This window comes from Camelus dromedarius, chromosome 10 (assembly GCF_036321535.1).
Source record: "Camelus dromedarius isolate mCamDro1 chromosome 10, mCamDro1.pat, whole genome shotgun sequence".
NCBI lineage: Eukaryota > Metazoa > Chordata > Mammalia > Artiodactyla > Camelidae > Camelus > Camelus dromedarius.
In genome coordinates this window covers 63,738,315-63,763,773 of record NC_087445.1, presented here as the reverse complement: position 1 = coordinate 63,763,773, position 25,459 = coordinate 63,738,315, and the positions used below count along the sequence as shown (strand labels likewise).

Sequence of the window (25,459 nt, the reverse complement as noted above, 5' to 3'; positions counted from 1 at the left end):
TGGAGAGACAGTTATGTATAACTGATACCGCTGATATCCACGTGTCAGAATCACCATGGGGGAGGCCTCTTCCTGAGATGCTGCAGGGATGTGTATACATGTATGGATTTCCATGACAACTAGGATTTTGAACGCTTGCTTTGTGCCAAATACTGCATTAGCAATTTTATACATAGTATTTCCTTTCATCCTCCCAACTCCTTACAAGGTAAGAACTGGTACTCCCATTTACACAGAAGGAAAATGGAGCTTTACAAGATTAAATAATCACCCAAGTGCTCATATAAAAGTCTGTAATAGAGGCAGACGAGGCTAACTTCCAATGCCAGGGGATCCATCACAGTGCTATTTACCGTGTCCTCCCTGAATACACACAGAAAACTCACAGACATAACGAGCCATGAATTACAACACCAAGATGTGACTGTACACTTTGTTCTAAAAGGCCAAGTAATGAATGCAAGCCTTAAGTATATTCAAAAGTTTGCAAGGAGTTAGTGAGGAGAAAAACTGTCTACAAACTTTTCTAGATTAGAATGTTCTGGGTTCTTTGATCTGACTACTAATAATTATGCAGCCTTTAATGAACAACTTAGGGACTTTATAAAATGTATTATATCTCTGCAGACTTTGGGCCCTTAAAGAGCAAGAACCCTGCTGTTCCATTTTTGTCTCCCTGATCCCTAGCATAAGACCTGCCATATAGAAGTTCTTAGTGAAGGTTGGAGTTAAATAAATAAGCAAACCAATGGTAGTTGACTTGTACATGCTTCCTTCCAGTTGCAACATGATTACTATAGATGGTTCTAATAAACTTAGAAAATACTTCCATGCTAAACCATCCCATCTGTTGTCTTCTATATAGTCCTAAAGAAAATATAATAGGCACCCCATGCATTCTAGCCCAGATTAAGAAGTTAATAATCCTGGGAAGCCAAGCCCAGTCTTCCTAAACTTACATACCAAAAGTGGTCAATGTGCTGCCATTAAAACTAGATTATACCACAAATCCAAAGTAAGTCTGATAAACAGGTGGCCGCTTTTTCTGAGATTTGACTGGTACCAGTCATTACCAAGAACACAAGTGGCTGGTTTTCCCATGCCAATCAACTGGGTGAGGGGAAAAATGCTGCTTTCTGGAAGTAGTAGCTGAGTGATGTTCTCACCTGTACCCTCTTAAACATCGGACAAAATTTGGTAAGGTCTCTTTGGATAAGATCAATTTTGAACTTTCATATAGCACTTGACAGCCTACCAAGCACTTTTGCTTTTATTATTCCATTTGATCCTTGACAAGCAGGACAGATATGCAAGGGTGGGGAAAAACAGGTTCAAAGAAGCTAAAAGATTTTCTCAAGTGTAAAAGAAAAAATGAGAGGAAAATACTGTATTACATGTCTTCACGATTTTTTCAGTGGAATCTCCTTCCTAAACACGAGGCAGATTCCATCTGCCTCCTAATATTCTGGAGGGCAGCCCAGACCAGTAGAGCTGCAATACTGAGATGTCAGAGAGAAAAGTTTAGGTCCATCTCTGGCCATTGCCATCAGTATGAATTTACATAAGTAGCTTAGAAGCATCAATTCCCTCAGCCATGATATAGGACAGTACTCTGTTTTTCCCAGGATCCCAGTTTGAGGACTAATTATGACACAGCATGGCATATACCTGCACACTGTATGTTGATTCTTTTCCTTCTTCCTGAAGAGTATGCTCACTATACAGGGTAACCTTTCCCATGAGAGAAAGAGAGATACTGAGATACTGTGAACATAGTGATGTAGGCCAGTAGTGCACAGGACCAAGGTGAAGATTCCATGCTAGTTTGCCTAGGAGGCTGCCTGAACTATGTCCTTCTACAGAAGGGAAACAGAAACATTTTTTTTTCTTTATGGCTGATGAGGATCAATGTAATTATAAAGAACCTACTTCAAGGCAACACAGAGACACAGATGGGTGGGTAGACATCTCACTCCAAAGAGCCTCATTAACGGTTCACTAAATTCCACTAGTAACCCTATTCCCTTCAGGGATTTACATCTTAACTTTCACCTTCATCCAGATGCTGATGTAAAAGGAGATTAAATCTGGGGTGGGGGTGGGGGGAGTGAAATTCTAAATAATACTAAAGGAAAGCATATATGGTATACTAAGGTTTCCAAAATGTTTTTCACAGATACATGTCACTGCTTCAACCTCTCCCAACAATCATCTGAGTGAGGAAGGCCTGACTGCCCTCTGCAACTCAGAGATACAACTGAAAGCCACTTGCTAGAAACAATGAGGTTAGGACGTGATACAGTGAAGGACTGGACCCCATCCATAGACACCCCACTCCCTGCTCTTTCATTATGTCCATAACATGCTGAGTTTTCTGTCACCCAGATTTATGAGATGCGCCATATATGAATGGGCTATGGGACTATCCTTTTAAGGTCCCATTACTGTTGTCTGGATCCCAGTTATTGAAGGAAGACCATCCTCAGGTCATGAGAAGAAATGACCCAGGTTCCAATGTCTAAGTCATATAGTCATATACCCTTTCCCATAAAAATTCCATCTGGCCCAGTGCTGTGAATGTTCTTGTATCATCCCCAAACTCAAGGCTTCTATAGAAATGTCTATTTACAGTTCCTTCTCTTGGGCTCACTATGGTGTCTGCCAAAAAGAAAGAACTGTGAAAGAACCAGAGACTCAGCATCTTAATCAATCAGCCATACCCACACAGCACGCGGCATTCTAGCAGATCACAACAGATACTCAGAAACGTTAACTTTTTACTTCTTTATTCACACATTTTATTATAAATGTAATAAACCTTATTCTCAGAGACAATCCCTAATGAATCCCATGAACAACTCATATTAGGCCATGACTAACTACAATTTTCATAAGGTTTAAACAAATTCTATCAAAAGTCTTTTACTAAGATATACCCAGAGGTACAAACAATTCTTAGAAACCTTGTTCAGCCACTGTAGTAAGTTCAAATGACATGCACAGAGTTACATGTTGTTGAAAGTCTAAGATTAATTTCTAAAAGATCAATTAAACACTTAGGCATGTTAAATTCTAATAAGCAATTCCTGCCCTCCCATCATCTGTCAGTATCAACATATACAAAATAAGAGCATGTCTTCTTTTTCCCCATGATAACTGGAAGCCTGTGCATTCAAGGGAAATTGCATAAAAGCCAAGCCAGTTTGACTCTGTAAATGGAAAGAGTTAGAAAGGGCTTTCTCAACTTGGCCCCCATGGGTGGCACAGTGGGGCCTCCCGAGTGACAGGATCTGAAGCTATGCATTCATTTTAACACAGACAAACCAACGAGACTCATTTAGACCCCAACTTACTTGATACAGAATCCTAAAAAGGATGGTTTCCAGGTTTCCTAACATGCAGAGGAAAAGAAGAAAATTAGAAACTGGGTAAGAGATGATTTCCAGACAATAAGCAAGGAGACAGAAAAACCATAAAATGCAGGCTCAAGAATTTAAGAAGCAACATAAAGGAAGCTATTTAGTGAAAGGGCACAATCTCTCTGCGTGCCTCCAGTAGGATGTCCCTTGTGAGAAGACAATGAGATAATGGATGGTATCATTAAGCATAGTGCCAGGTCTGAGGTAAGCACTCCATATAAAGGAGCTACTAAAAGATGCTAAAAAGAAGACATCACGGCAGTATTGTGGCAGGCTACGGTGTCGGAGCAGATACTCATAATGCCAATTTCCAACAGTCACACAGAGGTCAAATGAAGTCTGTCTGTCTCTACTGAAACTTTCCAAAAGTCTATAATCTTCTATTTACAAAGATTTCCATGAAAATTACTTAAAAGGAAAGTGTGTTTTCTTGAAAGGACCAAGCTTCAGTTTTTGAAAAACATCACTTAAATACAATGTCCCATCTTCTGGGAATGTCAGGCCAATAAGAACTGTCCTATTCATGTTAACCAGTGTGATCTTTGTTGTGCTTTTACATTTGATGAGAGTTTATATGTCTCTTATCCCAGATTACCATTCTCCCTTCCCGCTGGTCAGCCAAGTTTTGACTCGGGGCATTATTTGCAGTGGGTCCTTATCTGTACTCTGTATCCACTTCATGTAGTCGTCTAAAGTATAGATTCATTTATGTCTTTATTTATGGCCTATCTCACTCCACAAAGAGTTCCAGGTGGCTTACAGGGAAGCGTACAAACTGATAGTGAGAAATAAATACATAAAAATGAGGATCAGGAAATCTACTTCAGTGGAAAAGTTTGCTTGCAGGTAGGCTGCATCCATGATGGGCCTGGCTGGTACCCAAGTGGCCCAACAGTACCCTAAGTGGTAAGAAGCACCATAGGGTGGCATGGAGAGACAGCAGGCAGTATTTGTATGTCCGGAGGAAAGATAAGCTGACCAAGATCAAAAACTGAATCATCAGAGGGAGTAATGATTTTAGCGACAGTACTATGGTTGTTTTTCAAATCTGTTGCTGAGCCAGCCAATCAGAAGGGTGTATGCACCGTCACTAAACAGTGAAGGCCCCAATTCAGCAAATTCTTTTAAGCATGGTGGGACAGTCTTCACCGCTATGGCCTTTCTAAGAGAATGTGACATAAAGAAGGAGAGTTAAATATCTCCTTCAGCTCACCTGAGGCTGCTGAGAATCTTTTGCTCTGTACTAGCTCAAGTATCAAAGAGCGGTGACACTTGGCAGGCCAGTGGCAACCATGCCTAGGAAAGTTTAGAGCAACAGGAGAAACCAGGGTGCATGGTAGACAGAGGAACAGAAATACTCTCCCAGGAAAGCCATACTGCATGGAAAAGAGGGGACACTGCAGGGGCTGGTGCAACAATGGAAGCCACCAGTGCAGGAGCGCTAAATTAGTGACACCAGTGCAGGAGTGCTAAATTAGTGACAGTGCCAACTGTGTAGACTGCTGCATCTTCTGGATGGGACCAAAAATCTTAGCCTTACCCTTCCTGCTACCCACAAAGGGCTTGCTTTGCTCACCACTTTATTTCTTGCCCTCCAAGGACTTTTCTGTAATTCCTTATTGGTTCTCTGGGTTTTTATGACACAGAAAATGGAAAAAGAACATCAAAGATTATAGGAAAGCAGAAAAGAAACACAAGAGGTGCATCATGAACTGTGGCCGGAGGAATTTTGTGTTTTGTTTTTGTTTTTTCTTTTTGAAACACAAAGCAAGGCTGCATAGAGATGGGATAGAGAAGGTATAGGGGGATGGTGAGTGTGTGTGTGTGTGTGTGTGTGTGTGTTATATTTTAAGGAAACGGTGCTAGAAAACTGATGGGATGTAATGGCTGTGGCTAGAAGGGAAAGGCAGGGAGGTTAGTGAGGGTGGACAGTCTATGCATGGCATTGCTATCATGATGCTTGAGGACTGCAAATAAAGAAGATGACTTTGTACTGAAAAAGTGTTTGGGGGACTGGGCCATGTTGTCCACTATGATGCTGTAAGATTGGACCATGAAGGTCATGATTTTGTAAGTGTTATCCTAGCCATGACTCTTTGGTCTTCTGTGTGTGAAACTCTGCTGTCTAGCACAGCAACAGTTCCTCACGGAGCAAAGGAAGCTGCAGAAAATGTGTTCATGAGCATATATGAGAAAATTCCAAGGACTCAAAAACAACTCCAGAAAACACTTAATGAGGGAGGTGGGGAGGAAAGGAGCTTTTGGAGGAAGGGAAAAATTTGCAGCTCCTGTGTCAGCAGGTGGAGGCAGGAGCTAGTGCAATTTGAATGATGGCTATTAATGAATTCATAGGCTGGTAAAGTGGGAAACTGTGTGTTCTCTAAAAGTTAAAGTAAGAGGATTCCGGCCATAAAGAAAGATAAAGAAGGACATTTTATAATGATTAAAGGAGTGATACAAGATGAGGATATTACACTCGTTAATATATATGCACCCAATATAGGAGCACCTAAGTACATACAAGAATTACTAACAGAGATACAGGGGGATATTGATGGGAATACAATCATAGTTGGAGATTTTAACACTGTATTAACATCACTAGACAGATCTTCCAGACAGAAAATAAACAAGGCAACAGAGAAATTAAATACTACAATAGAAAAACTAGATTTGGTGGATATTTTCAGAGCATTACACCCCCCAAAAATAGGATATACATTCTTTTCAAGTGCACATGGAACATTTTCCAGGATCGATCATGTACTTGGGCACAAAAGAAACCTCAACAATTTTAAGAAGATAGAAATTATCTCAAGCATCTTTACTGACCACAATGCCATGAAACTGGAAATCAACAACAGAGAAACAAAGGAGAAAAAAAGGAAAGCATGGAGATTAAACAATATGTTATTGAAAAAACAATGGATCAATGAGGAAATCAAAGCTGAAATTAAAAAATACCTTGAGACAAAGGATAATGAAAGCACAACCACTCAAAACCTATGGGACACGGCAAAGGCAGTGCTAAGAGGGAAGTTTATAGCGATACAGGCCTTCCTCAAAAAAGAAGAACAATCTCAAATAAACAATTTAACCCACCACCTGAATGAATTAGAAAAAGAAGAACAAAAAGCCCCAAAAAGCAGCAGAAGGAAGGAAATAATAAAGATCAGAGGGGAATTAAATACAATAGAGATTAACAAGACCATAGAAAAAATCAACCAAACCAAAAGCTGGTTTTTTGAAAAAGTAAATAAAATCGACAAACCTCTGGCCAAACTCACAAAGAAGAAAAAAGAGAGAGTTAGCAAAATAAGAGAGAAAAATGGAGAAATTACAACAAACAAAATAGAAATACAGAATATCATACGAGAATATTATGAAAAACTATATGGAACCAAACTGGATAACCTAGAGGAGATGGACAAGTTTCTGGAAACATACCGTCCACCAAAACTGAATCAAGAAGAATCTGAACACTTGAACAATCCGATCACTAGAAAGGAAATAGAAATAGCAATTAAAAACCTCCCTACAAATAAAAGTCCAGGACCGGACGGCTTCACTGGGGAATTCTACCAAACATACAAAGAAGAACTCATACCAGTCCTTCTCAAACTCTTCCAGACGATTGAAAAGGAGGGATTACCCCCAAACTCATTCTATGAAGCCACCATCACCCTGATACCAAAACCAGGCAAAGACACTACAAAAAAAGAGAATTATAGGCCAATATCACTGATGAACATAGACGCCAAAATCCTCACCAAAATTTTAGCAAATAGAATCCAACAACACATAAAAAAGATTATACATCATGACCAAGTGGGGTTCATCCCAGGGACACAAGGCTGGTTCAACATATGCAAATCAATCAGTGTAATACATCACATCAACAAGAGAAAGGACAAAACCTACATGATCATCTCAATCGATGCAGAAAAAGCATTTGATAAAATTCAACACCCATTTATGATAAAAACTCTCGCCAAAGTGGGTATAGAGGGAACATATCTCAACATAATAAAAGCTATATATGACAGACCTACAGCCAGCATAGTACTCAACGGTGAAAAACTCAAAAGCTTCCCACTAAAATCTGGGACAAGACAAGGATGCCCACTATCACCACTCCTATTCAACATAGTCCTGGAAGTCCTAGCCACAGCAGTCAGGCAAGAGAAAGAAAGAAAAGGGATCCAAATTGGAAAAGAAGAGGTAAAAGTGTCATTATATGCTGATGACATGTTACTATATATAGAAAACCCTAAAAGGTCCACACAAAAGCTACTAGAGCTGATTGAAGAATTCAGCAAGGTAGCAGGTTACAAAATCAACGTTCAAAAATCAGTTGCATTTCTTTACACTAATGATAAATCAACAGAAGAAGAAAGTAAAGAAACAATCCCCTTTAAAATAGCACCCAAAGTAATAAAATATCTGGGAATAAATCTAACCAAGGAGGTGAAAGAATTAGACACAGAAAACTATAAACCATTGATGAAGGAAATTAAAGAAGACTTTAAAAAATGGAAAGATATTCCATGCTCTTGGATTGGAAGAATCAATATTGTTAAAATGGTCACACTGCCCAAGGCAATCTACAGATTTAATGCAGTCCCTATCCAATTACCCAGGACATATTTCACAGAACTAGAAAAAATCATAATAAAATTCATATGGAACCATCAAAGACCTAGAATTGCCAAAGCATTACTGAAGAGAAAGAAAGAGGCTGGAGGAATAACTCTCCCAGACTTCAGACAATACTATAGAGCTACAGTCATCAAGACAGCATGGTATTGGTACCAAAACAGACATATAGACCAATGGAACAGAATAGAGAGCCCAGAAATGAACCCACAAACTTTTGGTCAACTCATCTTCGACAAAGGAGGCAAGAATATACATTGGAATAAAGACAGTCTCTTCAGCAAATGGTGTTGGGAAAACTGGACAGCAGCATGTAAAACAATGAAGCTAGAACACTCCCTTACACCATATACAAAAATCAACTCAAAATGGATTAAAGACTTAAACATAAGACAAGATACAATAAACCTCCTAGAAGAAAACATAGGCAAAACATTATCTGACATACATTTCAAAAATTTTCTCCTAGAAGAAATAAAAGCAAGAATAAACAAATGGGACCTAATGAAACTTACAAGCTTCTGCACAGCAAAGGAAACCAGAAATAAAACAAGAAGAAAACCTACGGAATGGGAGAAAATTTTTGCAAGTAAAACTGACAAAGGCTTGATCTCCAGAATATATAAGCAGCTCATACGACTCAATAAGAAAAAAATAAACAACCCAATCCAAAAATGGGCAGAAGACCTAAACAAGCAATTCTCCAAGGAAGACATACAAATGATCAAAAAGCACATGAAAAAATGCTCAATATCACTCATTATCAGAGAAATGCAAATCAAAACTACAATGAGGTATCACCTCACACCAGTCAGAATGGCCGTCATTCAGAAATCCACAAATGACAAATGCTGGAGAGGCTGTGGAGAAAGGGGAACCCTCCTACACTGCTGGTGGGAATGCAGTTTGGTGCAGCCACTATGGAAAACAGTGTGGAGAGTCCTCAAAAGACTAGGAATAGACTTACCATATGACCCAGGAATCCCACTCCTGGGCTTGTATCCAGAAGGAAATCTACTTCAGGATGACACCTGCACCCCAATGTTCATAGCAGCACTATTTATAATAGCCAAAACATGGAAACAGCCTAAATGTCCATCAACAGGTGACTGGATAAAGAAGAAGTGGTATATTTATACAATGGAATACTACTCAGCCATAAAAACCGACAACATAATGCCATTTGCAGCAACGTGGATGCTCCTAGAGAATGTCATTCTAAGTGAAGTAAGCCAGAAAGAGAAAGAAAAATACCATATGAGATCGCTCATATGTGGAATCTAAAAAACAAAAACAAAAACAAACAAACAAACAAAAAGAAAGCGTAAATAAAGGACAGAAATAGACTCACAGACAGAGAATACAGACTTGTGGTTACCAGGGGGGTGGAGGGTGGGAGGGGATAGACTGGGATTTCAAAATTGTAGAATAGACTACACTGTATAGCACAAGGAAATATACACAAAATGTTATGATAACTCACAGAGAAAAAAATGTGACAATGAGTGTGTATATGTCCATGAATAACTGAAAAATTGTGCTGAACACTGGAATTTGACACAACATTGTAAAATGATTATAAATCAATAAAAAATGTTAAAAAAAAATAAAGTAAGAGGATTCCCCCATGTACTTATAACAAGATTGTTCCCAATTACCTGATAGGAAAATATAAATTACTTTAGTATGGTACAAGTTTGCTGTGATCCGGCTTCATTTCATTTTTCATGACTCCTCCCCTTGCAGTCTACATTGTAGACCAGTGGTTATCAGCTGTGGGAGATTTCTGCCCCGCACTCTCTCCCCACCCAGGGACATTTGACACTGTGTGCAAACACTTTTGACTGTTACAACTGGCGTGTGTCGGGGGAAATGCTATTGGCATCTAGTGAATAGAGGTCAGGGATGTGGCCTAAATATCCTGCCATACACAGGACAGCCCCCCAAAACAATCCCCACAACTAAACAAAGTACCGCGAGTGCTGAGGGTGAGGTACCTACTATAGATGCATTGAATTTCTAGATTAATTATTCATGCTCAACTTGACTCCTCATCTTGGACTCTCTGATATGACTGTTCCCTCTTCCCAGAAAGCATCCCCCAACCCAACCCCAAGCATCAAACTTGTTCCTCCACATTCCATTCATTTAACTCTAACCATCTGTTTGAGAGGTTCCTTGGCTTTGAGAGAATGACTTGGGTTCAGCTTCCTGGATTCTGCCGCTGCATTTTCTGTGCACTTCATTAGGGCAATATTATAATCATTGGTAATTTCTTAATATCTTCTCTTCCCCTCCCCACCTCCACTACACTAAGTTTACCAAGGCAAGGAGGGGCCAGGTCTTTTTATCTTTGTATCTCCAACTCTTGAACATTGTGTAATCAATAAATATTTGTCAAATGGAAAAATATATATGTTATGTAACTCCCGGGGCAGTTTTTTTTTCCTTTTTAAAATTGGGCATAATGTCTGCGCTGCCTTTATCGCATATTTCTTGTCATGATTGAATGAGGTAATAGATGGCAAGTTGTTTAATATTTCACAATTATAAGAGCTTCCATGTACCAAGCACCTTCTCTGTTCTTGCCACTGGATGAGTTGCTTTACGTGTAATTATGTGTAAATCTAATTCTTTCAAACAGGTAAGAGGAGTGCTGATAGTCTCCTCTGAACCCATAGGGATGACTAGACATAAGAAATGCAAGTGACTTGTCTAAGATCACAGCAGATTTGAGACTGAAATCCAAATTTGGGGAGTAGGAAAAGGGTATAGACATAGATATCATTGCAAAACTCTAGGGGCTCAAAAATAGGAAATGTATCCAAGTAGTTAAGGGAAACAGTTTTGTTTTATTCCTTCTCTGTCATCTGACCAACACTGAGAACTTTCTCAGGGAATCTGGAGTTTTAATAGCACAATTACCCCACCTGATTAATCAGAATTGCTGTTTGTTTGTGCATAAAAGATAACTCATTATGGCAAATATGCATTAGAAGGCCATAATATATGCATTTATTCAATTAAGTCTAATGTATTATTTAAGGCTTCGTGTGTGATATTTATCACTAACAAATGATAATTTATACAGATTATCAGAGTGTAATTAGGTGCACAGCTTGTGAGGATAGTCTGTTACTCGGAAGGTGCAGCCATGACTTACTCTACTCTGGGCCAGTATATTAGAGGGTCTGGCAACCTACACCACATGTACATTTTGGCTCTGAAACAGCTTTGAAAGCAAATGATTGCACTCTATTACAGCGGCCCCTCCAATTGGTGGTGAAAGCCACTGCCAGTAACTTGGAGAGGTACCATTCACTCATGAGGGTTTACTTAGAGTCACATACCCTCTGAGCATCAATGCCTGGGTCACTCCATCAACCAGAGTCAGTGCTAACAAATAGGTGCCTTCCCTATTAAACCAACCCATCTCTATGTTGTATGCAGGAGACAAGGGAGTCCTTGAAACGTTCACTCAATAAACAAGCACTGAAAATCTGCTCTGTGCCAGGCTTTGAACTTATTTAGAGGATGTGAAGATGGGCGAGGCAGGGCGGGCCCTGTTTCAGGGGAAAAGGGTTATGCAGACGTCTAGGGCACAGATTTTACTATCCCACAGTCTAGAGATGAAGCCCTGACCATCTTTATCAACTATGTGATCATAAGCAAGTTACTTTAACCTTCTAGTCCTCAGCTTCCTCACCTCTTCCAGGGGAGAACCTACACCAACTTATAGGGTTTTTTATGTATAAAAGAAGCCACTGCTTTTGACACCAGGTGTAAACCTGCCTGTTTGCCCACATTCTTTCCTCCAGATACTCAATCACAGCCAACATCACTTGATATTTTTTTCTTTTTTAAGACTTTACCATAAGTTTTCCTGTGGAGACAGAATAGGGCATTAATATTTCTTGTTCCATAGCATCTACCTTAAAAATCTTTATCAGAAATATTTGTTTCCCCAGTTTGTATTTTCCTGCTCTCTGACCCACTAGGTATTGTTTTTCTGTCTTTCCCCAGAGAGAACATACCTTGTTCCCTGTGGCTTGCTCTCTTCTCAAACTTCCACACTTTGCATCGCAAAAAAAAAAAAGTTCCTGAAGTTCACAGAGCCCACCAGGGCCAAGGGAGCCTTGAAAAATCCTGCCTCTGTAGGCTGGATCCTTGCCTGTTTATGTAAGATGGACTGTACTTGATTTGGGAAAAAGATGCACCTGATACTTTATTGTTGGCCTTTTCCATTATGAAGAGGCCACTTCTTTGTAACTGAAAGAGGAGGGAAATAAAGAATTAGATGGGCTTCAAATGAGGCAAATACCTTACCAAGTTTAAATCTTGCAAAATCTGTCTCTAAGCTGCGAGGGTAAAAGTAACAATGCCTTATAGCTGTGGACTGTTTCGGTCGTCAAGCTAGAGGGCATTTTATCAGATACAGTTGTTGAGATGAAATATTTAGTGAAGTGAAAGAGAACAAAATAAGCCACCACTATCTCAATATAACTCTTTCCCCCCAAAAGGAAAGTTAAAACAATCATACTTACCACTATATACTCCCCACCAGAACTCTACAATTAACAGATCTCTATAATTGTATTACATTAGTGCCATCAGTGAAGTAAGCAAGCCACCCAGGAGATGTGATTCCAACACATCCTTTCACCTGATCTTTCTCCATTCCTCACTCATCCTTTTCTTCCACTAAAGTTACGTCCCCTAACCTCATAAATGCCTGGAAATTCCCCCAACTTCTGATTTTTCTCTTATTACTGTCTTAGTCTAGAATGACCTCCATTTGTCCATGTCACCCATCCATTACCCTTCCATCAAGGCTCAGCTCAAGAACAGTTAATACTTTTTGAGTCCATGCTGTATACCAGACACTGATTAGCTGCTTTCCTTGCATTAATTCACTGAGTTCTCATATCAACCATAGATGAGGACTTTTATTATCCCCATTTCACAGATGAGGCAACTGAGGCCCAGAGAAGCTCATGGACTTGCCCCACATCAACCAGCCAATATGAGGTGGAGCTGGGATTTGAACTCTAGGACATGACCCCAGAGTTTCATGCCCTTAACTTCAATGCCTTCTGTGATTCCCCCTGGAATGTTCTCCTTTCTTGGAGCTTCACTGACACTTAATGTCCACTTCTCCTAAGACACTGTCCACATTCTACCTTGCACTGAAACCATGCCCCACTTTCCTTTCCCCTCCTAGGTAAGATGAGCGCTGAATCCATATCAGTGGATTCCTTTTTTAAAAGTGCACACAATAGGGACTTAATAAATATCAGAGCATAGAAATGGTGGACCAGAACCACACCTCATGATTTTTTTTTGCAGAGTAGACATGCCCATTTTAACAGCCAAATGGTCACTGTTGAACAGTGGAAATCTAGGGAAATATTATTTGGTTAAACAGGATTTCCCCCTTCATTTCTTTCCTCCATGCAATATTTGAACTGAAAATGTGGCTTTATAAGCAGACTGATTACATGTGTGTGTTGGGGATTTACAAACAAAAAAAAAAAAAAAAAAAAGGAGATTTTTCTCCACAGCAGGAAATGAAAAGAGAAAGGAGGCAACTATAAGGAAGCCAATTTGTTTTTTCAAAGATGAAAGGAAAAAATACATAATTTAACCAAGAAATTATCACCAAATGCCCAGGGAACCCCCTGCCTGTTCAAACAGACAAAACACACAAACATTCTATGTGTGTTTTTGTGAGTAGTTAATTTGGTGCTGGCAGTGGAGGGGAGCAGTACTAGGAGTCCAGATATGCACACATACAAGACAAGAAGCAGAGGCACCAGAAGTTGGAGGATGCATGAGGTTCACATAGCCTGTTTGTCCAAAGATCTAGGGTTTTAAGCAATTTCGATGCACACGTGGGGCTACAGGGAGTGGGACTCAGATCTTATAACTCCATCAACTCTTGACTAAAGTATCTTAGACCTTCCCAAACTTAATATTAAAAGTCACCTGGGACGATTGTTAAAATACAGATTCCCAGCCTCCATCCCAAGCTTCCTACATCAAAATTTCTCCAAGAGGCACCCAGAAATCATTGTAGTGTTCCTAATGATTCTTAGGAACCACGGAGGCAGGGAAACCCTGCCTTGGGTGATGGGAGCTGAATTCCTGCTTTGTGGCAGGCTGGGGTGCAGGGATTAGAGTGTCCAGGTCCCCAGGGTAAGGTGCAGAAGGAAGTCAGATTAGAAACTAGAGCCAGAAGGTCACTTAAACTCTCTGGGCCACGTTGCCTCAGTCTACAACGTTCCCTGGCCAGCTTCACACCTTTCCTGCTAGGTTCACACAGAGCCTTCTGAAGTTGACCCCCTGGATTCTGAGGGGTTGTTTGCCAACAGCTGCCATCTCATGAGCACCCAACTACAAGGGCAGAGGTTTCCGAAAACAATCCCTGGCATAAAACTACCAGTCCTTGAGTCTGCAGGAAGGAGCACTGTGTCTCAAGAAGATGGTTCTGTCTCCCTGCATTCATGCTTCCGTGTAGCCTGCTTCCATACTGGGTGGCCCATGATGGTGGAAATAGCAAAATGTGGCTTCTAAGGCTGGTCATCCACTTTGCTCTCCTGGATCATTGGATGGCTCTCGCTAGAGGAAGCCCGCCACCGTATTGCGACGATACTCAAGCAGCTCTGTGGAGAGATCCATGTAGCTAGGAACTGGGCCTCCTGCAACAGTCACCATCACCCTGCCAGTTGAGCTATCTTGGAATCAGATCCCATAGCCCTGGTCAAGCCTTTAAGTGATGGCAAACCAGGCCAACATCTTCCCTGCAACCTCCTGAGAGACTCTGGGCTAGAACTGCCTCAGTCAGCTCCTCCTGAAGCTCTGATCCACTGAAACTGTGTGGGTTACTGTTGTAAAGCTGCTACATTTCAAGGTAATCTGTTACACAAAAATAGTAAATGTACAGTCTCTCTTCCATGTCTGGTAATGGCTTAAAGAGGGTCTAGGAATCAGTTGATGATCCACTTGGATACTAGTTGATGTAACAGTAACTAGCAAGTTTGAATGCATACTAAGGACCCTGCATGCATCATTTCATGTAACCGTCCTAAGAGACAGATACCATTATTCCCAATTTATAGATAAAGAAATGAAAGATTAGAGAAGTCAATTACTATGTCCAAGGCCTCTGCTTTAATATGGGTGAGATCAACTTGAAAGAGGTTCTGCTTCAAAAGGAATTCTATTTTTTAAGGCTGAGTAATATTCCATTGTATGTGTATGTGTGTGTGTGTGTGTGTGTGTATATATATATATATATATATATATATATATATATATATATACACACATACATAACACCACATCTTCTTTATCCATTCACCTGTCAATGGGCATTAGTCATTAGTCTGTTTCCCTATCTTGGCTATTGTGGTAATGCTGCAATGAATATGGAAGTGCAGGTATCTCTTCGAGACCCTGATTTCAATTCTTTGTGGTAAATACCCAGGCATGGGATTGCTGGATCATATAGTTATTCTATGTTAACTTTTGAGGCCTTAAAAAAGAAGGAAATTCTCCAATGTGTGAGAATATGGATGAACTTTGAAGACACTATGGTAGGTGAAGTAAGCCAGCAACAGAAGGGCAAATCCTATATGATTCTATTCATATGCAGTACCTAAAATAGAAGAATGGTGGTTGCCAGGGACGGGGGGAAATGTGGAGATGCTATTCAATGAGAATAAAGTTTTAGTTATGCAAGATGAGTAAGTTCTAGAGGTCTGCTGTTCAACTCTGCACCTGCAGTTAACAATACTGTACACTTAAACGTTTATTGAGAGGGTAATCTCATGGTCAATGTTCCTATTATAAAAAAAGAAAGAAAAGAAAAGACAGAAAGAAAAGAAAAATATTAAAAAAAAAAGAAAGAAAGAAAAAAAAGAATTCTCTACTCAGGGTCTGCTCACTCTAGTCTCCAGGAAGTTTGTATCCATCACAACTCATTCTGGTTGAGGGTGCGGAATCTCCCTTGGCCTTGATTTTTGTCTCTGTGTAAAGAGAACGTGTTAGGCTGCCCCTTGATCTGCGTGGCTGTAGTGGGAGAAATAAATGCAAGCTCTCGGAGCCTTCATTGCCTCATCAGTAACATGAGAACAATCATTATTTCACAGGCAGTGGACGGAACTCAGCTTCACAAGGCATGCGCCATTGTTTTCTAAACCCTAACAGCTAACACCAGAGTAAATTATTGTTTTTATCATTATTATTATCTTAATTTATGCCAAGCTCATAGAGATTATTGGATTAAAAGAGCCAATTATGACAGCCCACCCCGGGTTTATGGAAAGCCTCCCAGCTTTAAAGACAGTCGATACATCCTCCTTTCCCAGAACATGAAAAAAAAAACGTTGAGTAGCTATTTATTGTCTTCCAGCTATAATTGATTATGGGATGAAAGTTGTTTTGTCGATCTTCCATCGCAGTCCTTGAATAAAAGGTTAGTAAATAATAATAATAAAAAAAAAATCACAACACATTCTCTTTTGAATCCCACCCACGCAGCCTCTTTTACTTGTATCTCTTTGAAAACCGTCTTTATGAATATCAACTTATGGAAAAAATGTTTCTTCTGTTGTATCATCAATAATAAAGGAAAAAAGCAAATTAAAATGATTACTCTGGCTCCCCACCTTTGGGGCCCTCCCTGGTATAGATGAGAGGAGAGGAGAGGGAGTAAGAAAGAAAGGAAAGAGAGAGAAAATTCACGCCTGGAATTCCCAAGCCAGAGGGACAATTTTTTCTTTAAAATTAAAAACACAAATCAATTTCACTCAAACTCTAAAAGCAGAAAGAAATGGGGTACTTGACTGGTAATGTTTAGAAATAAATGATTTCTGGAAATTGATTGTGACTTGAAAATTGAGAGGTTCTGCTTTTTTAAAAAATAAAAGAGCTACAATTTCTATAGACACACACACACACACACACACACACACACACACACACACGCAAACATTCATCTCCTGGACACAGTCCTTGTGTTTCTCCTTTGTAGCTGTAAGGCAGGCTTTCTCCTGGACAGCAGCCTTCTTGATCTGGGGCTGACCTGGTCATCATTACTCTCCTCCAGTGTTCCTTCCCCTCCCATCCCAATGACACACACGCACATACACTCAACAACAACAACAACACATAAGCAAAGAACACACATTCTTTTCTTTCTCTTCTTGGGAGGACTGCAGATTCTGACCTTAATCCCTCTCTCACCAATTTTTTATTTGTGAACAACAGAAAAGAGGATGGAACTCAGGGTAATGGGAGTTGAAAAGGGAGAGAGACAGAGGAGAGAAGGGGGTGGCTATTAATTCCCACAGAGAAACAGCAAGACAGACACAGAGAATGCAGTGGGGGTGGAAATTAAGCAGTCGAAGAATAGGGGTTAAAAAGTTCTAATTTGAAGCTGGCTGACTGCCAGAGATTTCAATCAAATCACTTCCCTAACCCTAGGAATCTTCTAGGAATTCTTTCTTCCTCTCTCTCTCTCTCCTGTCCTCTTCTCCTCACCAGATCTTCCCGTAGGGGCCCTGGCAACACTGACTTATTTTCCACCATCACCTTTTATTTTCCTCACCCCAGGTGGCAACAAGCCATTGCCCCTCAACCATCACAGGCACCACCACAAGCACAATCCCGATAGAGAAGAAAAACCTTTAGGGAAGCGGAGGGGTCGGGTATTTCAAGCTTCCATGTTGTTTTAAATGTGTCTAACTCAAAAGAGCTTCTTTCTTCACTGGCTGAACCTGGAAGAACACCTAAATTGCTTTTAGAGATTTCGAACAGGGCAGAGATTTAGAATGGCAGTACCTGCCTTCCCAGCTTCCAAAGCTATAGTCTTCTAGAAGCCCGTCCCCGCAGCTCTGGCCCTGGTCTGGGGCACGGCACCCTTCTTTCCTGGAGTTGGTTTTTTTTTTTTTTTAAACAAATAGACCCTTAAAAAAAAAAAAAAAAAAAAAGCGCTAGAGATTGCTCAATCCTTCTGTGGCCCTGCACTGCCATCGTGTGGCTAAAGAGAGCACTGCAGCCACTTAAGCGGCAAAAACCAGTGACCGCTTCCATGAGTCCGCGATGTGGAGGAAGATAAGAGCTGACCTCTAACGGATCACGAGTGGGCGGTTTTCATGTTCCTCTAAGGAGTGCTGGGATATTTTGCAAAAGATATTTGGATGTCTTTTACACATCATTCCAATCGCTGGTCCCTTTTCATGAAATGTCTCGCCCCCAGTTCAAGTACTACTACCCCTGCGCTGTAAGACACTTGCCTGAATATCTGAGCACAACTCACCTCTTTCACCTTCAAACACGTTTCACTTCACTTGTTGTGATTGTACTGCTTACCAAAATTCTGAACTGAATGGAAATTAAATGTGTAGCTCTCTCCCCTGCCAGGAAGTGAACTGGCAGGCAGTAGTGACCGGGTTTTATTTTTTCACAATTTGCAAATAGTAGGAAGTCTTTAAATGCATATTGATGGAAGGAGAAAATACTGCAGATAAATGACCCACTGATTCTTTAGCTACCCAGCGTTTACTTACCTGCTGGCCAGTCCTTACTCTTCCCAGTGCAGTGCTGAGCATGGCAGGGGATGAAGCTAAGAACATTGTCAGGAGATATACACACACACACACACACACACACACACACACACACACACACACAACACACACACATATATATATGGAAGATATATGTATGTAAATGGAGGATATATGTACACATATATATGGACGATATATATACACATACAGAAGATATATATATGGAAGATACATGTATATATAGAGAGAGGATATATATACACATATACATATGATAGATACACACACACGTGCACATATACATATGGAATGTATATGGAAGATATATACATATGGAAGATACATGTCTCTCCCATGAAAAACATCTGAGAAAACTGAGGGTGGGATATTATAAGCCTTCACATCTGAACTAAATTTTGCCCATATGACATGATGAGCTGTGAGTCCTTGGACATGTCACCTTCTCTCCTTCAGCCTTAGTTTTCCCAGCTGCATAGAGAGGACTGAATCAAACTAATCACTAAGGTCCCATTCAGACAGATGACATGGGTAATTTTACACAAACCTATGACATAACTAGTGGAATTCTGAATGTACAAAGAGAGACAAGATGCACCACAATTTTGATTTTTCCCCATTTACCCCAAGGCACAGGGCTTGGAGATGCAGAATAAGCACTCAATAAATATCTGGAAGAAAATATTAATTGGAACAAAACACATCACAACACAACAAGGAAAATGGCCACAATACATATGCATGGCCGACATCACAGCTCCATTCAGAACTCACATTTAGATTTTCTATCTCCTGACATAAGTGCGCTGCAAAAAACTATGTGGAGAGTTAATGACATTCAGTGGAGGCTGCAGTGGACTTTTCAGAGAAGGCTTCTCAGAGGGCAAGTCATCTTCCCAGCCAAAGGAATCTGGCTCTAGATAAAAGGGGAGGAGAGCGTTTGAGATGCGACGAGGACAGCACAGGGAGAGGGGACCAGGCAGACATGAAGGGGGCAGCAACTACTGGAAACATTAGCCACGGACCCTCAGCCTGACTCCAGAAGCCTCTCTCATGCTGTAACCCAGATGGGAATCACCTGAAAAATTGCCCTGCTCCTGCGACCAGAATCCTGAGCAGAATGGTGTGGTTGGTCACATTGTTTCATACATTGTTAGACATAGTCCAGCCCAACCTCCTCTTTTCATAGATGCACAGAAAGCAGCAAAGAGCATGTTGTGTTTGGGGAGGCCTCTTCCCATTGCCAGCAGTGGCTCAGGCACAGTCCATGTGCTTAAAGTTGTTCAGTACCATGGCCTGTTGGCACTCTTCCTTCCACCAATATTATCAGGCATTCTAGGTTTGCCCAGGAACAAGGCTGGGTAGACATCTACTCCCAATGCAGCCACTTGAAGAATCATTGCTGTGGAATCACAGAGCCAGGAGCTTGGATATTCATGGTCTCAAGTGGAACAGTCACCAGGAGGCCCTCGGAGTTAGTCAATGAAAGGCTGGAAGCCTTAATACTAATTGCTGGCTTATGTATCTCTTCTGTGTATGTTTTCCTGATGAACAGAGTTAAGATTATTTAATTTGTGATGGACCAGAAGGGACTGATTTCACCATGGCTGATAGCCAGGAACTGAGGATGCTGAGACCAGGAATTTTTTAAAATGTATCTCAAAATAAAAGAGAGGAGAGAGTTTTCCTCTCTTTTTGCCAATAGTGTATGTGCTCCTTTTCCTGTTGAAGTGGAATAAAGTGCTGTCTTTTGGGTTTAAGCCACAGTACAGAGGTTGTGATGGGAATCCTAGGAGCACAGAGTTCACAGAGACCTCGGAGACAGACTCACCTAGGGATGGGAAATCTGGGCTCTGCTGGTGTGTGCTCCCAGCTCCCGCCTGCGACAGATCTTGCTAGTCCGTCAAGCCATTTATGTCTGGCAGCATCTCCTCAACACATCCCTGCAGATCAGGGCAGGCACAGAAGATGCAACCTATTTTTAACCTTTGAACCCAAGATCTTGGGAGGCTGACTTCTCAAGTTGCAGGCAGGATAGTAACTAGAACCCAGATTTGATATCCAAAAACCTTTCTCCCCTCTCTCTTTCAATTGCAGGCTGCCTAAGGATGAACAAGTTTGTTTTTTTTTTTTTTCACCCTGGGATTTAAAAAAAAAAATTATTCAATCAAATGCTCAGATTGCATTCCTATTTACCATCTGACCATCAAAAGTGAGATTCAGAACAAAAGTCTATACTCCATCTTCAGAAAGTTTCCAACCTACCACACTCAAGTGTGCCTTTTCTCAAGCAGTTGTCAGAGTTCAAAATGTCTCCTTCACAACCTTAATGTCTGAGCTCTGCTCATATGCTACATTAGATAACACAGGGATTCCAGGTTTGTCTTTACCTAGCACATTCTTTACCCTCAACAAACACAAAATTCTGCCTCCTCTGCTCTTCCTTTTGTTTTGTTTTGCCTCTAAACTAGACTTCAGCTCAGTTATTGTGGATGCCTGTCACCTCCACCAGACCATGAGCACAGAAGTCTAGAAAATATATTTTACTCCTATGATGAACAGAGGTACCTAGGGTAGCACTGGCTTTCCAGTGAATTTTAGTTGGATTAAATCGAGTTCTTCAAATCATCACCACTACACAGAAAATTTAAAAACTTAAAGCTGGAGTAAACCTCAGAGATCATTTGATCCATGACGAGAAACCCTTTTTATTTTAAAGCTAATCCCAATTTATTGTTCAGTGGCCGCCTGGAGCCTTATTCTTAGAGCCACTCAGGCCAAGTCCAAGTTGAGTGGGAAAGAGTGTTGAGTTGGGTCTGTGATGTCTGCCAGGGGTGAGAAAGCACAGAATTAAGCCTCTGCTGTCATCAGGGATCAAGGTCACTCCCTACTAGTTAGTTTTAAAGGCTGAGTGATGCAGTGCATGAGCTGGGGTGTGGACTGGAACGCGGAGTTTGAATGCTCTTCCATAAAGTGATTGAAGAGTTTTATTCAAATCTCTTTTTCTCCACGAGCTTTGGTTTCATTTTTTTTTTTTTTTTTTTTTTGTGAGATAAGCGTGGTGGTTCTCCCTCTCCTTACCTGGCCAGATTCTTGTGATGGTTGAGGATATGGCCATGAAAGCATGTTACAAACCATTATATACAAATGTGTGATGCTCCCTTAGAGCACTGATCTCAGCAATCATTCAGTAAGTGGAAATAGAGAATCCCATCCTAAAAAAGATATGAACTATTACTGAAAGCTGGCTGGGCACTTTCACATTCAAGCATGCCCCTGGTCTGAAGCTATGATTTATCTACCATGTGAGAAATATTCATATTGGGGCATCATATATCCCCATTAACCTGGACACGTGTCAGGAGCAGAGACCATTTAGTCCAGAAAAGAATTGTCTTGTCACTGGTCTTACTCATTGGAAAATAATTATGTCGCTGGGTACTAACTTATGGCATTTGCACCAGAGGACAATTTCTGTTTTCTATCTCTTCCTTTAGTTTCTTTTCCTGGCTTGTCCATGTCCTTTCCATGTCCTTGAAGATGGTCTCCTAACTTCTATTATGGGATATGGCTATAGTCTCCTAATTGGGCTCCCCTTCTACTATGATCCCACTGAATCTAGGCTCCACAGAGCCATCAGAATGATCCTTCCAAGGTACAAGAGGTCCTCTGTTTGTTATTCCTCAGTCCAGAAATCTTCCTCAGTCCACAGTCTTCAAATAAGGTCCAGACTCCTTCAAATGGCAAATGAGCCTGTTACAAAGTGACCTCTGTTTGATCTTCCAGACTCACCTGCAGCCATTCTGTACTCATGTAATTCTCTTCAAAGAGACTTCTGGTCACCTAGCCTGAAATTTCATGGTTCTGGGCATTTGTTAGTGCTGTCCTCTATGTCTGAAGGTCCATCCTTCTCCTTCTAATTGGCAAGATCTTACCTATTATTCAGGATAAAGTAGGACTGCCATATGTATTGGGACTCCTCTGTTCATTCCCCTAGGCAGAATTAATCACTCCTACCTCTGGGCTAACCCCATCTCTTTGTATACTCTCTACCCAGTTTCCCACTCAGTTTTGAATCCTTACAAGGTCCAATTATTAGTAAATATATCAGACTGTATTTTTGTGTTCTGGGAAATTCTTTCAGCATATGTTGAATCATACCACTGTAGCATAATCATTTGTTCAAATATTTATCTCCTCTATGAGACCATGACCTTCCTAAAATGAAAGACTTCTCATCTTGCGATCAGTGTCTACACAGCAGCCAAACCCTGCTTATAAATCACATTATGCTACTCTCCTATGTAAAACCTTCCAAACTCCCTCTAGGGCGTCAGGCTTCAGGCCCCACACAATCTGACCCCTTTCTGCTCTCTTAGTCTCCTCCAATCTCACCCCCACCCTCACACACTGAGCTTTGTTTTACTCCCCACAGTGAACTCTGTTCCAGCTCAGGTCTTCACATTTGCTGCTTTGCTCCACCTCCTCAGAAAGCCGTGCCCAAAACCTTCACAAAACTCAGTCGATGCTGATCCAGTTCCGAATGAGAAGCTAGCTGTGAAAGAAAAAGTTAATAAAAATCAAATTCCCCCAGGCTCTGGAGAGATGGACAGACCAGGAGAGAATTTTTTATTTTTACTGACTAGAGATAGACTGGAAAGTGAGATGACGTATTAGTTTTGGGTCCCAGCCCTTCCTCCGAGCTCCTTAACTTGCCTCCACCTTCAGCTCTCATTTCAAAGGCTGTCTCCTAGGGAAGGGGTCTGCTGACCACCATGTCTAAACCAGCTCCACTCCACTCATTTCCACCTGTTTTACTTTCTGCTGATCACTTACCACTCTCTGGAATTATCCTATGTATTTATCTGTTCAAAGTCTGTGCTTATCTTCTGCTAGAATTCAAGCACTATGAGGGATGACACTTCCGTTGTTTTGTTCATCGCTTTGTTCCCAGGGGCTGGAAGAGCACACACAGAAGGCACTCAAAACATAGGTATTGGTTTGTTTAGGTTTTTTTATTTTACTTTTTATTGAAGCGTCATTGATCATCAATGTTAGTTTCAGGTGTATAGCAAAGCAATTTAGTTATATACATACATACATATATACTTTTTCTTTTCATATTCTTTTCTGTTATATGTCATTATAAGAAATTGAATAAGATATAGTTCCCTGTGCTATACAGTAGGTCCTTGTTTATCTAATTTGTATATAGTAGTACGTGTCTGTTAATCCCAACTCCTAATTTATCCTCTTCCACCCTTTCCCCTTTGGTAACCATGGTTTGTTTTCTATGTCTATGAATCCAGTTTTAGTTTGTAAATAGAATTTGTATCATTTTTTTTTTAGATTCCACATGTAAGTGATAAATGATGTTTATCTTTCTCTGTCTGACTTACTGCACTTAGTGTGATAATCTCTAGATTCATCCATGTTGTTGCAAATGGCATTATTTCATTCTTTTTTATTTATTGTATGTATCACATCTTCTTTATCCAGTCTTCTGTCAGTGGTCATTTAGGTTGTTTCCATGATACAGATATTTGTTAAATAAGCAAATGACTTCATCTTGATACTCAGTAGATATCTATTGAACAAATTAATTAATAATTACTTTTTAGATGGCAGCAACTGACTTTTTACAAATTTTATACCTAAGCTGTTTTCAGTAATCTAGAGGTAAATCATTCAAGTTGTAGAATATCCAGAAAGGTTCTTGTAGCTCCCTCATGTCAGTCTTATCTCTGGTGGTTTGTATTTTTAAGCAGAGAAAGAACAGAGCAGGTAGTTCAATTCAATCGCAGAAATATTTTCTTAGCAGTTCTGGATACTAAATAAATAAACTAACTCTCTTACTGGTGGCAGGGTTGAACCTGCTGCCAGAAATAAAGGCCTTTTATTTTCCAAAGACTTTATTCCATTTTCCTTATTTCCAGTTTTCACCTGCTTCCTCCCACCCTGCCCCCAACCACGTATAAGCCCAGAGAGAGTTTATTTCACTGAATGTTTCATGAGCCAAAACCAGGAGCTCATTACCTGAGGACAGGAGGAGCAGGGGAGAATCAGGGCACCAGGTGAGTTTAGGTGAAAAAGAGATTCATTTAAGAGTACACAAATCAGCCTTCCGCCGCAGCAGCCATTGGAGAGAAGCAGCCATGGCTCTGCGCTATCCCATGGCCGTGGGTCTCAACAAAGGCCACAAGGTGACCAAGAACGTGAGCAAGCCGAGGCACAGCCGCCGCCGCGGGCGCCTCACCAAGCACACCAAGTTCGTGTGGGACATGATCCGGGAGGTGTGTGGCTTCACCTCTTATGCGCGGCGGGCCATGGAGCTGCTCAAGGTCTCCAAGGACAAGCGGGCCCTCAAATTCATCAAGAAACGGGTGGGGACACACATCCGCGCCAAGAGGAAGAGAGAGGAGCTGAGCAACGTCCTGGCCGCCATGAGGAAAGCGGCCGCTAAGAAGGACTGAGCCCCTCCCTCGAGTCTGTGTGTAATAAAACCTTTTCTGAAAAAAAAAAAAAAAAAAGAGTACGCAAATCATCCGTCTGGCATGCAGCAAGAATTCCTGCCATCCGAGATTTCTCTAGTCCAGGCTTTACACACAGGGAGAAGGTAAATATGGAGTAGTTATTCTTCAAAAGCAGAGAGTGGGAAACCCCAGGGAGATGAAGTAACTGGCCCAAGGTCACCCAACAGTGCAGGTGGCCAAGTCCAGCTGCGACACCTGAAACTATCCCTTCACTCAGCAGGTCTCCCTAAGGCTGTTCTGGCACTTGGTTACTTTGTTG

The 25,459-nt window shown here is 40.9% G+C and overlaps 1 protein-coding gene across 1 annotated transcript; it reads left to right on the top strand.

Annotated features, from left to right (window-relative positions):
* Nucleotides 1–24,792: 24,792 nt before the first annotated feature.
* On the top strand, nt 24,793–25,197 carry LOC105104605 (large ribosomal subunit protein eL36). The gene has a single exon (XM_010998344.3). The coding sequence runs from the start codon at nt 24,823–24,825 to the stop codon at nt 25,138–25,140; it is 318 nt and encodes a 105-aa protein (XP_010996646.1). The 5' UTR covers nt 24,793–24,822; the 3' UTR covers nt 25,141–25,197.
* The last annotated feature ends 262 nt before the right edge of the window (nt 25,198–25,459 follow it).